Consider the following 19,093-nt stretch of genomic DNA (forward strand, 5'->3'; position numbering starts at 1 on the left):
ACACACACACACACACAGAGAGAGAGAGAGAGAGAGAGAGAGAGAGAGAGAGAGAGAATTGTTGTATGTTTTACGAGACTTTTGGATACTTTATAATGTACAGTTCTCATTATTTTGATACTTAGTTATAAATATTGCACTGTGTTGTTCTCTTATACACTTAAGACTTCCAGTATTTTGGAAAATATTGGTAATACTTGCTCTTTGGTATAATTTTACTTCAAATCCATTTCTAATGTGGATACAATGATGATTACAGATATAATGTAGTGATACATTAAGTAGTTATTTAATCTGATGGTGTCTAAGAAATTTAGCTTCATATTACTCATTGGATTACACAAGATAGACCTGATACCCTCAACAAAATCCCAAAAGATATTGCAGAGAAATTTGTTGTAGAATTTAATTGTTTGCAAAATTATAAATTTATTGCTGACAGTAGATTGAGATCCCACATTTACATTCAGATCTGCTGTACAAGTCATTCTAAGGCCCATGGCAAAGTACAAGCCTCAAATTGTTTTTCATTGTATGATATATTAAGAACTGCTTTCACTTCTTTCAAAAGTAGAGTGTAGGGAGAATGAGATTTGCAGTCACTGTGTGTGTTCTAATTAATCTAATTATGTCATAAAGGACACAATGTAGTTGATGACATGTTGTCGCTATTTTTATCACTGAAAACCAGTTCTTCAAATATTCTTGGTAGTTGTTTAATTATATAATTCTCATCTTTCGTACAGTGTCTGCCAATCCAGATTTTTGTCGTTTCTATTATACTATCTGATTATTTAAAGAAGCCCATGACCATCTTCAGTACACTTTTTATGTTTACATTTTATTACTTCTATTAGTTCAATCCGGTTTTGAACCTAAAGATTGGAGCTAGATTTATACATGTGTAGTACAAGCACACCCTTGTGTAGATTGAGATATGCAAGCAGGTAGCAGAAACTTATTTCCTGCATTAAATTTGACTTCTTCTTATGTGATCATTACATTTCATATCTCTGTACATTATTGCTTCCAGGTATTTTTGTGTTGTCTGATTCTAAGTGTTAAATGTTAATGATTTAGGTAGAGGGTGCATAGTCATCTAGAATCAACTATTCATGACTTAAATCGCAGTTTATCAATTATTTTCAGGGCAAAGTTTTAAGTTGAAGCCATTGTTTGGGAGTGTGATATGTATCTAATAAGAAACATAAGGACTGTGCATTGCAGACAGCACTACAGTTGTACCACAGGGTTTGATATTTGGGCTGCTCATATTGCTGTTGTATATAAATGACTATCGAAGAAACTGAAGTAGTTCACTTTGCTGATGATGCAAGCATTGTAATCAAGCCTAATGGAGACACTTCAACAACTGAAAATGTAAATAGATTTAAAAAAACTACTAACTGGTTGTGTGCATGTGACTGTCACTGAACTTGGAAAAATTGAAATAAATGCAGGTCTGTGCCTCACAAGTCCTGACCACTCCATTACAAATAATGTGCCAGTTTTAATAATAAATGAAACAGACTCTAAATCCGTAGGTGTGTATGAGAACTAGGACTGGGAATCACAGTTACACATCTTCTTAAAATCTAATATCTGTAAGGTTTGCATTAATAGGGGACTGTGGAGATCAAAATGTCAGAAGTTGACTTAATTTCCTATTTTCATTTGCAAATACCTTATGGCATCATATGCAGTGGTAACCGCTCATTGAGGAAGAAAGAAGGAAAGATGACATCCACTATCCTTTATTCAACTGCAGTGTGGCATAAAAAGGAGTGAGGTATTCATCCATAAAAGTATTTGATCACCTACCCAGTGATGTAAAAAATTAAAAAGATAATTGAATTAACTTCAAACACAAATTGAAATCATATGTGAATGATCGGCATGTTAACATATTTTTCACTGAGAACATGCATGATAATTATAAAACTTTCACGTTGCACATCATAGCGAGAGTTCACAGTTATTATCCATGGAACATGCAGATAAATAAACTAAACTGTCTGGTTATAGATTTTGTAGTGAACATAAACTTTTGTACAGGTACATCATTTTTTCTGATCACACTGCTATTGTGAACACCCACCAAAAAGTCAGCTATTGTCACCAGATAATGTAATACATATGAATAGTGAGCTATGTCTGAGTAGTAAGGTGTATCTTAAATATAAGTTTTGTAGAGTGGTTTCTTCAGTTGTTTTGTAGGACATTTTGTCTTGTGTGTCACTAACAGATTTTCCTGGTTGTTGCTGGATGACTAAAATCCCCTTCCGGTTGTTATACCATGGATGGGAAAGTGAAGATGAAAACTCACAATTGAAATTTTCAGTGCTTTGGTAGACAAATTGTGCTATAAAATTGTGATCACTTCTGATAACCATCTTGTAGACAGATGTGACGTCTGCTTTGTTCCAACTATTGGGCTCAGTTTTTGTGTTTTAGGGATCTACTATAGATTATAGTTAACAGAGGGCCTACTCAGGTGCAAATTGTGTATAGAATCTGATAGGGATTCCATTAGGCTGTTGGGTTTGTTCAATTTTAATGGTTTCAGCGGTTTGTCAGTGCCACTGACACTAATATCAATTTCACTCATCTTTTCAGTGGTCCAAGAATTAAGTTGGGGCAATAGTTCTGGGTTTTACTTTGTAAAGGAATATTTGAAAACAGAGTTAAGAATTTATGCTTTTGCTTTGCACCTCTCAACTACGTTTCCAGTCATGTCTGTGAGTGGCTGGACACTGACTTTGGTGCCACTAACAGCCTTTACATATGACCAGAATTTCTACAGATTTTGTGAAAGATGATTTGACAGTATTTTGCTACAATAGTTATTGAATGCCTCATACATTGCTTTGTTGACTTATAAACATGTTTCATTCAGAATCTCTTTATCTATAGCCCTACACTTTGTTTTACACATATTCTGCAGTGGTCTCTGTTTCTTTCGAAGTTTCTTTATAGTGACTGTGTACTATGTAGGACCTCTTGCATTATGAACTGTCCTACTGGGTACCTACCCATCCAGTGCATGGTCAACTATTCTTTTAAACTTGAGCCATAATTCCTCAACATGCTCCTGTCCTGAGGTAAAAGTTTCAAGTTCCTCATTGAGATATGACACAATTTTTTCTCTGTTTACTGAACATATAAATCTTTCTGCTTGTGTTAGTTGCTCTTTACGTTTTGGTATTCTGGGTTGCTATAACTGCATCATGGTCTCTGACACCAATTTCAATTTGTTGCTATTAGATCCAAAATATTTTCCATCATGGGTGGAGTTCTGAACTATTTGTTCTAGGTAGTTTTCGGAGAAGGCATTTAGTAACATATCAGGGGATGTCTTGTGATGCCCATGCCTAAAAAGACTATACTTATCCAAATTGATTGTTGGATGATATCCCAATTGATTGTTGGATAATTAAATTCTCGTCCAATGGTTGCTGTATCATTAGGGAACTTACATACAAGTGAACTGAGGTTTTCTCTAAAGTTTTGGGTTACACCAGGAGGAGAATCAGGTGGTCAGTTGTCAACAGAAGGACCCATTATAATTTTTTACCCGTACTTGATACAGAGTCTTGCCCAAATGATCTCATTGGCAGCTTCAACTTCTATCTCGGTGCATTTGACTTTCTTGTCTACTGCAACAAATGCACCATCTCCAATTCCCATTTCCCTATCCTTTCGTTGTACACTTAAATTTTCTCTAAAGATCTCGCAACTACTAACCTCTGGTTTATCATGAGAACGTCAGTGCCTTTTAGGAGTGCTTCAAACTTTGGCACTTTGTTGCGAATACACTCCTGGAAATTGAAATAAGAACACCGTGGATTCATTGTCCCAGGAAGGGGAAACTTTATTGACACATTCCTGGGGTCAGATACATCACATGATCACACTGACAGAACCACAGGCACATAGACACAGGCAACAGAGCATGCCCAATGTCGGCACTAGTACAGTGTATATCCACCTTTCGCAGCAATGCAGGCTGCTATTCTCCCATGGAGACAATCGTAGAGATGCTGGATGTAGTCCTGTGGAATGGCTTGCCATGCCATTTCCACCTGGCGCCTCAGTTGGACCAGCGTTCGTGCTGGACGTGCAGACCGCGTGAGACGACGCTTCATCCAGTCCAGACCTTCTAGAGCACGTTGGGTGGCACGGGATACATGCGGACGTGCATTGTCCTGTTGGAACAGCAAGTTTCCTTGCCGGTCTAGGAATGGTAGAACGATGGGTTCGATGACGGTTTGGATGTACCGTGCACTATTCAGTGTCCCCTCGACGATCACCAGTGGTGTACGGCCAGCGTAGGAGGTCGCTCCCCACACCATGATGCCGGGTGTTGGCCCTGTGTGCCTCGGTCGTATGCAGTCCTGATTGTGGCGCTCACCTGCACGGCGCCAAACACGCATACGACCATCATTGGCACCAAGGCAGAAGCGACTCTCATCGCTGAAGACGACACGTCTCCATTCGTCCCTCCATTCACGCCTGTCGCGACACCACTGGAGGCGGGCTGCACGATGTTGGGGCGTGAGCGGAAGACGGCCTAACGGTGTGCGGGACCATAGCCCAGCTTCATGGAGACGGTTGCGAATGGTCCTCGACGATACCCCAGGAGCAACAGTGTCCCTAATTTGCTGGGAAGTGGTGGTGCGGTCCCCTACGGCACTGCGTAGGATCCTACGGTCTTGGCGTGCATCCGTGCGTCGCTGCGGTCCGGTCCCAGGTCGACGGGCACGTGCACCTTCCGCCGACCACTGGCGACAACATCGATGTACTGTGGAGACCTCACGCCCCACGTGTTGAGCAATTCGGCGGTACGTCCACCCGGCCTCCCGCATGCCCACTATACGCCCTCGCTCAAAGTCTGTCAACTGCACATACGGTTCACGTCCACGCTGTCGCGGCATGCTACCAGTGTTAAAGACTGCGATGGAGCTCCGTATGCCACGGCAAACTGGCTGACACTGACGGCGGCGGTGCACAAATGCTGCGCAGCTAGCGCCATTCGACGGCCAACACCGCGGTTCCTGGTGTGTCCGCTGTGCCGTGCGTGTGATCATTGCTTGTACAGCCCTCTCGCAGTGTCTGGAGCAAGTATGGTGGGTCTGACACACCGGTGTCAATGTGTTCTTTTTTCCGTTTCCAGGAGTGTACTTTGATATTTAACCACTTCGATTTTGATGCTCGCATCTGTGGGAGTCTTTTCTTTGGATCTTATGCTGATACTTTGGGATTTCCCACAGCTATCATTATCTAGATTGAATGGAGAGTTGCCTAATCTAAAAAAAAACTTGTGAGCACACCACACAAAGTCAGATACTTGGGTAGCTGCCTCTAATGTATAGTGCACACCTGACCTGTTGAGCAATTTGGTGTTCAAACCAACATTAGGATCATTGATGATTACACTATTTACTTTGATATTAAGAAATATAGCCACTCACCTAATAGCTAAGATGTTGAGCAAGAGACAGGCGTAGCATTATATAAAGAATATTTAATACTATAATGAGCCCACTGTTGATAACACCAGGTCCTTCTGTCTCACTCAACCTTACCTGGATGTGCAGGTCTAGAGCATATTGTGTAACGTTCTTGAGTTTTATTGTTTTATACTGCACATATTCATCCCAAGGCTTATTTTGATTGCTCAGATAATCTGACATCTGATTCGTGTCACAATCTCTTAAGCAGAAATATTTCTCTACAATTCTTAACATTCCCTTAACACCTGTAGCTACTATAATAGCATTATTGCTATTAATTCCCTCCACTTTGTTCAGTGAATTGAAGAGTTTGTTTTTTGGCTACTACCTGGAAGCTGTGGTGACCCTTATAAGTAAGTTCACTAAGCTGAATCTCAATGTAATTTACAGAAAAAAAAAAGTTTTTTACAATCTCACATAATCCTTGTCTCTGGCACCTGCATTTATCTCCCAGTTAATGGCTGATAAGGTAAAATCCCCCTCAGTTACCATAGTGTGATCAGGAAATTGTAACACATTATTCTCCAAAATTTTCTCTCAGACATTATGACTCTGTAGTTCCTAAAGCTGATGCCCTATAAAAGCAACTGATTACCATGTTTGAGCCCCCTTTGGTACATTTACTCATACTATTTCACATTCAGAATATGTAATAACCTCACAAGATATTATTGAGTTCTGTACACCATACGATATGTGCCACCATTGGCATTCAGTTTTCCTTTGTGGTACATATTCCAGTCAGAATTTACAATTTCACTGTTATTCAGCTCTAGTTTCAGCCTGCTTTCTGTTCTTAATATTGTGTGGGCATTATTATCTGTAATATGTTGAGACAAATTCCTGACTAATACCACAATAATGCTTGTTTTATGTTTCTAATTCTCAAGGACAAATACCCTCATCTGTGATTAATGTGGTTGATTTCCTCACTTCTAAGAGTACAACTCCATGTCCATATCGCAGAGAAATTCCTGAACAGAAATAAGTAGTCAGTTACCAACATGTAAATGATCAGCAACTCAGTGCCACATGACATTCATGCTGAAATGAGCTACAAATTGTGGTGGGCTGCACCCAGTTCTTCCAATAGTCACTAGCAGAACCTTCCCCACATCTTTAGTTAGACCCCCCCCCCCCCCCTCCCCTTGAAAACACACCCAGTGAAGACTGACATTCCTACCTGCGCTCTCAGCTGTTTCCATGAGACACCATTAATCATCTTACACTGGAGCTCACAATGACCACTATAACCACCCTTTGTGCTTATCTGGACTTTGCAGGGAAGTCAGCCAGAGCTCCAAAAGATGGGCCATCCTGTGCTTGCTCATATGTGGCCAGCATCTCTTTTCTGTTACTAAGGGGTAACAGGACAGCTGTGCTGTCATTTCTAATGGATCTCTTATCTTCACAATTAATAAAATTATATGCTTCATCAAATGCAGGTAACGACTGGCACTGAGGGTATCCTCAATATGATGAGGCATATTAACTATGCTAAATTATATCTGCCATCAAAGTGAAACAGCAATGTGACCACGTCAGTAGGAGACAGACATTTAACTTGCATTGAATTGAGATATCTGAAGCGTACATACCTGAAGTAGCTCATTGTGTATTGTAGAAAAATCTGAGTCATTGCTAAAGATCCCGTGTCTCCCGTGTTGGTCTTCTTGTGATATAACAAAGAACTTGCTGTAGTATAGGAAAGAATGTAATTTAAATAGCCTTTTTATGACGGCAGTTGAGCATTTTTCATTCAACACAAAGCAGTGTCATGTGATGTAGTGAGAGGTACCCAATCTTGGAGCATTTAAATATGGTCTTTACTGTAAGGTGTTGAGTTAGCAAAGTGTCGTTCTGCTGCACTGTAACATGTCACAAAATTCTACCTAAAACATCTCCAGTCATTTAGTTTCCTACAACTGCTTACTCTTGTGACGTCCTTTACTAGAAGAGCTTTGTTCATGTCTTCTGTGACTCCTTTAATGTAGTGTGAGATTTTTTCGGCCTCTGTCATGTTGGGATTCACAATGTGGCATAGGAATAAAATGTTCTGTATGTACAAGTGTTGTTTCCCCATGATGTTGGACCCTGTTCTTTGATTGATCTTCTGCCAAGTGGACTTGCTGCTGATTGTCATCAAATGTTTTCTTTAGTTTGGCCTGGAAATCTCTCTGCTATTTAACTCCTCTTCATTGTTCTTGAACCATTGCTGGGCTATGCTGTCCAAGTAAAAGTACACAGATGCCAAACACATCATGTCACCTCGCCTGTTGTCTTTGGTGACTTGGTCAGATCCTTTCAGCAATTTCATCAGGTCCTGACCAGTGTCTGCAGAAAACACTGATGCATGTCTGATGTGCAACCGACTTATTGCTGTTTTGGAATTCATCTGTCTTCTGAATATAGGGATCTTAGGAACAAGGTACTGCTTGTCTTCTGGTTCCTGTTCGTGTAAGCGTCATCTCTTACGTTGTGTTTTGGAGCCACAGTGATGTAGATGTTCAGAAGTACCTGATGTCTCCACCAAAAAATGTCATGTCAAAACTACAATACAGTCCTAATCCAAAAGGAGGGTCATCAGTGATGTACAATGCTTAGAACTGGAAGCATATTTATTACTGGCACCAATGTACAGTCAGAACGGAACTGATCTCTTGAACAGAGAGTGTAGTTATTTATCCAAACATCAAATATTCTAGAATGCTAGTATTTATACAACCATTGAATATTGCAGATATACAAACATTATGAACATAAGATGTTTCAAGAACATTCCACAAATGATCAATATGAAATAACAAGTAATTTGTAATGGTTGGGTTTGAACTGGCAACCTGCTGCACACCAGCCAGAGAGTGCTATAAGCACTGGCTAGTGAGATGCAGTCTGGGAGAGATGGTATGGATTTTTACACTTGTGGGGAATGTGGAACTATCAGAAAAGTTACTAGAGCACGACTTTGGGCCATACCATATCCTTTGTCACTTGTCTGACATCACATGTGAAGTTGAGGAGTATGATCCTTCATCAAGAACACAAAAACACAGAGATATCATCCACATCCTCTCTTACTACAGGCCAGAGGTGCAGATCGATGATAGGAAGTTCAAGGAGACTAAATATCCATGTGCTGATCATGAAGTATTGTGGTAGTGGCTGTCTTCCATGCTCATCATAGTGAAGAGGATGTAATAACATGACCAGAATGTGAGGGTCCACCAGCTCGGACATATGGAGGACTCTTGTCAAAACTTGAGCCAGGGTGCTGTAGTTGGCTCCAATGAGCACTTCTGAATATGTGGCTTATGTTTCTCCAGGGGAAGAAAGAATGCTACAAGCTCTGGTGCATGCAGAGTAGCATAGTGGTTAGTGTCTGGCTGGTGTGGTGCGGGTCACCAGTTCTAACCTGCCTGCCTGCAATTATGTGTTTTTTTTTCATACTTATCTTTTCTGTAGTGTTCTTTAAATACATAGTTTGGAACTTAAATAGTGGCAACACTGCTGTGGAGACACTATGCAATCGAAGCTACTATTGTCACTGATAGCACACGTTGTTGACATACGTACCTTACCTCTGAGCAAATGGACCCTCGTGTCCCATGTCACCAGCATGTGCGCAGTTGAGGGGACCACAGTCACTTGTGAGTGAACGGTCTAGCGTAATGGTGTCACTATGTTTTCGAAACAGGAACAATGGAGTTGGATCAAGTTTGAATGTGCCAGAGATCGTACGGCATGACAGTGTCATCAAGGTCTTCAAGAGGCATGCGGGGAATCAGCATTGCCATACAGAACAGTGGCACGTTGGGTAAAAGCCTTCAACAAAGGTCAGCAAACTGTGACAGACATGCGTCGGGCAGGGCGTCCTAGCATCTCTGAAGAAGAAGTGCATGCTATTGCCATGTTAGTGGACAGTGATCGATGCCATATGGTTCGTGAGCTCCCCCACGAAACCGGATTAGCGCATATGACTGTGCTTCGCATCCTGAAGCATGTGAAAAATTGCATCATGATGGGTTCCGCATGACTTGATGGAAATGCAGAAATAGATGCGTTATGACGCTACTCAGATGCACTTGGAGTGCTATGAGGGCGAAGGAGAGGCTTTCTTATGCTGAATCATAACACTGGATGAGACGTGGGCCACATCGTATGAGCCAAAACTGAAACGCCACTCCAACGAATGGCGTAATTATGGGTCGCCGCGAAAGCCGAAAGTGTATCAGAGCCCCAGCATGGTGAAAGTTATGGTGATTCTCATGTACGAGTGTGATGGTGCTATCCTAATGCATTACATTCCTCCATGGCAGACTGTCAGTGCACAGTATTACTGTTCATTTTTGGAGCATCACCTGTGACCAGCTCTGCAAAATAAGCGGTGACACTTTCTGTGCAAACCCCCCATCATTTTGTGTGACAATGCACAGGCGCATACTGCGCAAGCTGTGGCTGCTCTGTTCGATTGATGGGACTGGGAAGTACTGTACCATCCACCCTATTCCCCCGACTTTATTCCTTGTGACTTGGATTTGATTCTGAAGATGAAGGAACCACTTCATGGCATTCATTTCAGAACTGTTCCAGAGATTTGACAGGTAGTAGACCACTCCATTCACACCATCAACAGAACGGGCTCTGCTAATGGTATACTACGCCTTCCACATCGCTGGCAATGGGTTCTACACAATGCTGGTGACTACTTTGAAGGATAGTTACAGGTGCAAACGTGTAATTCTTTTGTATCAGTTGTGAATAAATAGTTGCCACTATTTAAGTTTCAACCCTCATATCTTCTGTTTGTAACGTTTGTATGACTGGAATATGCCATGGTTGTATAAATACTAACATTATGGAATATCCATTGCTTATATAAATAACTGCAGTCTCCACCTAGGAGATTAGTTCTGTTCTGGCTATATATTAGTGTCAGTAATAAACATGCTTTCAATTGTATGTAAGTTTTATGCTTCATCGACCACCCTGCCTTTGGACTGGAACTTGATTGTAGCTTTGATGTGACAATGACATGACTTCCTGAAAGCCATGGATTTAGGAGATGCTAGATGCAATATTTCTCAATTTCTAAATATCAGTTGACCCTGTACCACACCTACACTTAACATTGAAAGTACAAATGTGTGGGGTATCAGGCAAAATTTGTGACTTGATTGAGGATTTATTCATAGAAAGTACACAGCATGGTATCTCACATGAAGAGTTATTGACAGATGTAGAGGTAACTTCAGATGTAGCCCCAGGAAGTGTGTTGGGTCTATTGCTGTTTATGTTGTATCAATGACTTTGCAGACAGTATTAATAGTAATCTCAGGTTTTTTGCCAAGATGCAGTTATCTACAATGAAGAACACTCTGCATAAATCTACACAAATATTCAGACAGATCTTGATAAGGTTTCCAAGTGGTGTAAAGATTGGCAACTTGCTTTAAATGTTCAGAAATGTAAAGTTATGTGCTTCAGAAAACTAACAAATGTAGTATCATATCAATATAAAATCAGTCACAGGTGGAATTGGTAAACTCATACAAATACCTGGCTGTAACACATAGTACAGACTTGGAATGGAATGATCACATACGTTCAGTCCTGAGTAAAGCAAGTAGCAAACTTCTTTTTATTGGCAGAATATTAGGGAAATGCATTCATTCTACAGAGAAGATTGCTTACCAGTTACTTGTGTGACTCATCCTAGAATATTGCTCAAGTGTGTGGGATCCACATTAGATAGGGCCAGCAGGGGATATTGAACGTATACAGAGTAAGGCAGCACAAATAGTCACAGGTTTGTTTGACCTACAGGAGAGTGTCACTGAAATGTTGAAAGTACTGAACAGTCTGACTCTTGAAGATAGATGGAAACTATCCTGAGAAAGTCTGCTAAAAAATACAGTAAATGTATTCACAGTTGCGAATATGGGCACTCTCCAACTATAGAATGGATTGATGACATTGAAAATTTGTGCCCCACTGGGACTCAAATCAAGATTTCCCACTTGTAGAGAGCAGTCACCTTAACCATTTAGGCTATCTGTGCAATCTACATGCTTCTTTGGAGCACATTGCATTGTATTTCTTACAAATGCAGGCAGTGCGATATAGTATCTCCTAACAAAGTTTAAAGAACTGGCTTTACATGATGACTATAGGAATATATCACAACCCTGTACATTTCACTCCCATAGGGACTGTGAGGACAAGATTAGACTAATTACAGCATGCACAGAGCCATTTAAACAATGATTCTTCCTGTGCTCCATAAGTGAATGGAAGTGGGAAAGAGCCCTAATAACTGGTACAGTGGGACATACCCATTGCCATGCAGTTGACAGTGGTTCGCAGAGTGTAGATGTAGATGTAGACAGTACAATGTATTCCCCTGCAGCTCAGTGTACTGAATACCTAGGCATCACAAATTCCATGATCATGTCCTTGATGTGACATATTTCCATGGCCATTGTTCATTGTCAAGTGTGAAATAGATGTGGTCACACTCTCCACAATTTTCATGAAAGGGTCATACATTTTACAACAAGCATAACTAGACAACACTTTCTTCCAAGCACATTGAAGTATGCGAGTTTCCAAACAAGAAACATGGTGTAGCAGAAAAGGTTGTCACTATTTGGAATCATTGTGATTATTGTTATTTAAGCTCAGAACCATATACTGTTATTGTTTTTATGAAAACTATGTGCCAATACTGCCATGGATTTTAAAATTCAAGCTTTGTTTTCAAGAGAAGTTCACTGAAATTTTTGCATAAACTAAGGCTATATGAGTTGGAATATTTGTATCATGAAAAGAATTTTGAAATTTTGTTCACATGAGAAACTTTTGAGTGAAATCAGCACTCTGTTTACAATGTTTTCAACATATAAGTGAACTAGGTCTTTCCGATCCATAGATCTGCACTGTTGATTATCCAACTGTATGAGACCATTTATGTGATAACTATGGAAATAATGTGGACTGTGTCAGTTCACAGGCTGTATACCCATGATGTTGATATGGCATCACACTGGGCTTTCACAGATCACTAAATAGCACAGTGCATTAAAGTTAATGAAAATACCTGTATTATTCTTTTACACTACTCATCTTATTAATGAAATGCATTTAAATTTAACAGTGAAGTGAACTGTGTTATGTATTCTAGTTGTTTCTGATTTAAAATCCATCTATGGAATAGGAGGCATTGTCAGGAGAACCCATTTTTTATTAGATTAAAAATTTACTTTGCTACTTTTCATACATAATGTGTAATTGGACAAATGATAAGATTTTTTTGGGCTGCACATTGAATACCTTTGTAAACCATTGATAGCTTTAGCAATGAACAGTGAAGGACATTATTATTGAATGTATACACTGTGAAGGTGCAATTAGAAAGCTTAGCACTTCAAAGATGTGTCTACAAGATGACTTGGAGTGAATACCATGTAATTATTCTCAGTAATTTATAAGTGATGAGTTAGTGTAGAAATTATTTGTGTCATAAGATGATGAGTTTTATGCTGTTGGTTGAACATTTCTACTGATAATACTCTTGTCTTGAAATCTTGGTTGTGTAATTTCCTTATATTACACTTCATTGTTGTTTTTTATTTTGCTCTGAAACCTTGGTTGTGTAATTTGCTTGTACAACACTTTGTTGTTGTTTATTTTGCCTTCTGCCCACTATTTATGGCTCTATAAGAAACTTGGACTAATGCTTTGATTCTTGTTCTTACATTATTTTAAAACCTGCTGTGCTCTTTTAACTATTGAACTTCATTTTCACAGTTTTCAAATATAAATGTGTTGTCTACTGGAGGCTGTTAAATTGATGTGTGACTCAGAACTGTTAAAATAATGTCACTCACATCACATATACTTTACTAGCTCTTCTATTTCGTGGAGGCTTCTTGTCTTATGTCCCATCAGTAATCAGATGTTATGAATTAGAAATGTATGCCAGGCCGGATCATGAATCCTGTCACTACTTTCTTGAATTTCTTCTGAAGAAACAAAGCCACCATAGTATCTTCACAGCCTGTTATAAAAATTGTTCTGCTATTTATCTATTTTTAACACAGGTTAACTCCTTGGCTGTTCAAAATATTGCATTCTGGACCTTGAACTCAAATTTATATTGATAATATGGCTTTATATATGCAACACTGAGTAAATATTTTGTTTCAGTCATCTGTCCGTTATCTGCAAATGCTTAATTGTTGTATTCTGTGTGTACAAATTTAGAGAATGTTTCTTTCACGTTTAGGGTTCTTTGGGCTTGCCATATTATAGGTATAAAGAGAAGCTTTGTTATTTCGTTTGTATTGTTTGATTGAGAAATGGTGAATTCACAGTGCTCACCAACTTGGTTATCTTTATCCTTCCTGCATCCTAATACATGCATCTTCTAACTCCCACCTCTTGAGGAATATTACTTCATATTTGTAATCAGCTGTGAGGCATTAAAGAAGGCATCATGATTATGTGGTTTCCTTCCAGAGGGTGACCTCATTTTTACCACTATTAATGAGAGCTTTTAATACATGATTTTTATTAATGTAAGAAATGTGGCCTGAAAGCAAGCCTTTATGCAAAAGAAATGATGATTTAGAGATGTTGTAGAAACACAGTAACTGATAGAGTAAGGAATTAAGACATTAAGGAAATTATGAAAATATATTCAACTTCTGTATGCTGGATAAAAAGAGAACAACTAGAACAATATGGCCATAGGAAACACATGGATGGTAATGGAATAGCTCAGAAAGTGTGGATGGGGAGACATCAAGGAAGGAATAAAAAGTGGTAGACCTTGGAAAGGCTGGACTGGAGACCAAGCAGGAAAGACAGCTAATAGGAGAGCTTTGTACAGATGAAGAGACATAAAGATAGGGTTGCAATAGGCAGCCAACAATGCTGTAAAACAGCCATGCCATTATGTACAAAGTATTGTATGGGAAGATTTTCTTAAGTCTTTGTGTGTTTGTCCTATTTAACAGTTCCATGAATTAACTCTCCCATATGTCTCTGTACATTAATATATTCGCAGGACGTGTTCTTCCTCTTTTCATGTTATTTATCTTTGTCAGAACCCTTCTTCTTCCACGGTCAGCTGACCTGGAAATTCACACTGTTTCTTTATATGTACGTTGTTATTTGCAAACTTTTCCGATCCTTACACTATGTTTGTGTGTGTGTGTGTGTGTGTGTGTGTGTGTGTGTGTGTTAGTGAGAGAGAGAGAGAGAGAGAGAGAGAGAGAGAGACAGACACAGACAGAAAGAGACACTTAGAACATGTAGATGTATATGAGCATGCACGTATATATGTGCATGCATAAAAGGGAAGGGAGGGAAATAGTGGTTTCAATTCATTTCATATTAATTTATGTTTCTTTTCAGAACTGCCAGTTTTGTCATAGTGGAGACAATGAAGACAAGTTACTCCTGTGTGATGGATGTGACAAAGGCTATCACACATACTGCTTCAAGCCAAAAATGGAGAACATTCCAGAAGGGGACTGGTAAGTAAATAATGTAGCTCTTGTAATATTGGGCTGTAAACACAATTCTTGTTTGACTGTTGTTGATATAAAAGGCAGGCGGGTTGAAGCTAATGAGAGAACAACCAAATGAAAACAATCGATTCAGTTGGTTGTTGGAAAATAGTTGTAGCTTTATGTATCAGTTGAATTATCTGTCATTCTTTTGAGTGAAATCCGCCTATGAGAGCAACTGAATGGAAACAGTCAAATTAGTCAGTTGTAGTTTTATGTATTGAAGGGATTTTTTTCATTCATTTCTTTCGCATGAAACTACTCAAGTAGCAGGTACATGAAAACAGTCAACACCGTCCAGTGGCATACTTCTGACTGAGTTAGTTATTCATTCTTTCTTTTTCAAGTGAAAGCAGTCTTCAGTTTTTCTGTTGGTTGAAGCTTGTATTCATTCATTCATTCAATTGAAAGCACTGCTTAGGGATTTAGCTGACCAAGTTATCCAATTATTCTTCTGAGTGAAACCAGTTTGCAGTACTTTCATTAGGTGAAGTAAACTAGTGGCATACAAAACAAACCGGGGTGCACATACCCTCAGGTGTATCTGAAGACAAGCAATAACCACATTCATTTCATTATGTGCTGAAAGACTAATTCTACTGTTCACCTTTTAAAACAGATAAATAGAAATTTGTGCATTAAACTGTTCTATGTGCAATTAACACATAACTAATAAAGCTTCATTGGGAGTACAATACTGAGCAAGCATAAGAGTTATCTTAGGGATACATGAAGAAGAAAGGAAATTGACACATTTTTGCTACTGTTTGCATTATGTGTTACTGAAAAGAGATGATATCTATAAGTCTGAGACAATGCCTGTGTCATGCATGCTCCATGTCAACGTCCTGCAGCTGCCACGGCCTGGGTCACAGCCAGTGCAAGGAGGTGATGGAGTGACCAGTTGCCGTTAGTGCAGGTACAGGCAGTGGTGCCCTTGAGCTAGCTATCGCACCAGCTCCTTGCGCTGGCAACAACCCTGGCCGTGGCTGCCATAGGAGGAGGCTATGGTGGTGGTGCCATGCGCCCACCCCAACAGCCTCACAGGGTACCCGTGCGGTCTGAGGCACCTTGCCAGTTAACGCGGCTCCCTCTGTCGGAGCTTTGAGTCCTTCCTCAGGCATGGGTGTGTGCGTCGTCCTTAGCATAAGTTAAAGTAGTGTGTAAGCTGAGAGACCGATGACCTCAGCAATTTGGTCCCATAGGAACTTCCCACAAATTTCCAAAAATTTTCCACCCCAATGACCTAGTGGGAAAAGGTGAAAAAGTATGTTAGTAAAAACAACTCAAATCCAGAGACTGAATGAAAACGTTCACATATTGGTTGCAACTGACAGAGAATTGTTTCAGTTGGTTGTGTTGCATTGACTGAAACCACTAAAACCCAGTGAATGAGTGAAAACATTCGTGTAACTGACATGGCCACGGAGACTAGTTGTCCCATCACTAGTTGAAATGGAATGCTTTTAAGGCAGCAGTGAAATTAAGTATTGCTGATGTCTTACAGACTGCAAGAATTACAGACTGCAAGAAGTGGTTGTGCTTGCTACAAATATTGAATAAATGACAGGAATACAGAAGAATTTCTTCCAAGTTTAGCATAACGTATGTGACTAACAGTGCCTTATAACTATTTCTGGCTCCATTTTACACACACACACACACACACACACACACACACACACACACACACACGCACGCACACTACATGTGTTCATTTTCTGCATATATTCTTATGTATGTGTTACTGTATTTGTGTGTATTGTCACTCACGTTCTTAGCTTCTGTGTTGGTGGTTGGTATGTTGTGTCAGTATGTGGCGCATATGTTGTTAGTACTACATGTATGCTGGTTTCCTGTCGTAAACTAAAAATACTAAATTCGTGTGAGCTCAGACAGCCATGTGAAGCCAGTGGTCACTGTGTCACCCATAGTATCATTTGGATGCCAGTATGAGGCAAGAGCTAAGAACCCCAGTCTTGTGCCCTTTTAATATTGACTTGAACTCTGGAACCACTAGCCTATTTCTTGTTCATGTACCTCATCAGTTGTTGTCACAAGTATAAATGCACCCTTTCCCAATCTTCTCACCAAGGAAGGTTCTCTGGTAGTTTGGATATGTGAACACATATTTCTGTGTTGTAATCAAACATACTGACTGCCCAACTATGAAGGCAGGTATATTCTCTTTAAAGCTGTTCAGTTTACCATTCACTCTACACTCTATCTGTGTCTCATAGACACAGCAAACACTACCCGCATTCTTATAATATCTGTGCACATTCTGCAAAATCAACAATTGCAAATATTTTCATGAAACACATTGAAAGCATAATATTTGGGAGGACAGTTCCACTAAATGGGTTCAAAGGAACATACTAAGTATAAGAACTAAGTATAAGAACATGAATATTGTTCTTTGTCTCGTGGATGAACTTTGGGAACACAAAAAAAGAGAGAGAAAAAAACTCAATAAAGCTGTGAAGTCAGTAATCTGCACATTGAGTGATCAAGTTCTTAAGCATCACCATTAAGAAAGAAAACAATACAGCAACAGATATAACGCAGGATGCAAAGTTAACCCGCGCAAACAACCAGTAACATGCAATGGTGAGGCATATGCAGTACAGAGGAAACAAGATTCCCATTCACCAAACGTGTTTATCAGAGAAGACAGTACAAATCGTAGCAGACTCAAGAAGAACTATAAAATAAAATGAACAGTCTAAACATCAATATATGAAAAAGTTAAATGCTGCAGATTTGATTGTGATGTAAATATCTGAGGCATGTATTTTTATATGTTAATACTTTTGATTTTATTTCATGTTTCTTCTTGAAGTTATAATTAACTTTTGGTATTGTTCTTTCCACATTAATAATGTTCACATGGATGAAATTAGCTAATCACTAAATGAAATAAAGTGTTTCTTTCAAAATACAACAATAGAATTTGCAGGAAAATGATTTCCATCAGGTGAATAGAATTGTTTAACTGAAGTTATAAATGTTTACTATTGATATCTGACATGTTTTAAGTGCCAGTAGAAGTAGCCTTGAAACTGAACATGGGACATGACAAGAGGAGACTATGTCGAAAGAATAGAGTTTAATTGTTATAGCTGTAATTTATGGCATAGAAAAACTGAAAGAATATGAGAATAGATCTCTAGAAATTGATTTAGGAGAGGATATGACTAGTGGCAGTTTGTGAAGTTTTTTCTAGAAGGTTCACAAGGAAAGGGAATGCAAAAATTCCAAATAACCAACTTAAAAAGGCTAAAAATGAATAAGATAATAATTACTGTATGGAATTGTACTTACCTTATGATGAATGTTTGTAAGAGAAATCTATTCTTCTCTCCTGACAAGCAGAGAATCTCGAATTCAGAGATGTCTACGATGCTGCATATAAAGTCCTTCTCAGTGAAGAACATTGCTAGTGCTATTAGTTGCTCTTGACTCATTGTACTTCATAGAAGAGCTTTTATTCTCTTCATGATTGAGAAACATTGCTTCACTTCAGATGTTGTTATCAGTGTGGTAAAGGTCACTTTCAGGAGTTTCATTGTTTCACTAAAAGTTTCCTGCAAATAAATTTTGTATAGGAATTGTAGAAATGGAACAGCACCTGTGAGCATTCTAAGCTCATTCCCTATGTCTTGTATCTGAAGCTCCATTATCACCTTATTCCATTCAAAGGAGGGATATATTTCAGAAGATCCCTGCAGCAGTGTTTGTGGAAACTGACTTTTGTATGAATCAAAGTTTTCAGAATTGATTAAAGTTGCAGCGACAGTAGGCACTGTGAATTCAAAGCATTCAACAACATGAGCAATTATTATATCACACACTTCTTTTGCAGCAACAGTTTTTGCACTTTCATTTTTCTGTCACTGTCTCTCTGCTGGATACAGCAACTATCTGCACATAGGGATCATCTTGTTGTACACTCAGTGGTCCAGCGTCTTGTTTTTGTAATTGACTGTATAATATGTCAATGTGCGG

At 39.2% G+C, this 19,093-nt stretch overlaps 1 protein-coding gene across 1 annotated transcript in view; it reads left to right on the plus strand.

Annotated features, from left to right (window-relative positions):
• LOC124556308 (bromodomain adjacent to zinc finger domain protein 2B-like) overlaps positions 1-19,093 on the plus strand; it is a 379,839-nt gene that overhangs the window by 329,869 nt on the left and 30,877 nt on the right. Inside the window, exon 31 of the mRNA XM_047130281.1 lies at positions 14,931-15,052. Within this exon, the coding sequence (XP_046986237.1) occupies positions 14,931-15,052 (122 nt within the window). The remainder of the gene's footprint in view (positions 1-14,930; positions 15,053-19,093) is intronic.

The sequence above is a fragment of the Schistocerca americana genome, chromosome X, assembly GCF_021461395.2.
Source record: "Schistocerca americana isolate TAMUIC-IGC-003095 chromosome X, iqSchAmer2.1, whole genome shotgun sequence".
Taxonomy (NCBI): Eukaryota; Metazoa; Arthropoda; class Insecta; order Orthoptera; family Acrididae; genus Schistocerca; species Schistocerca americana.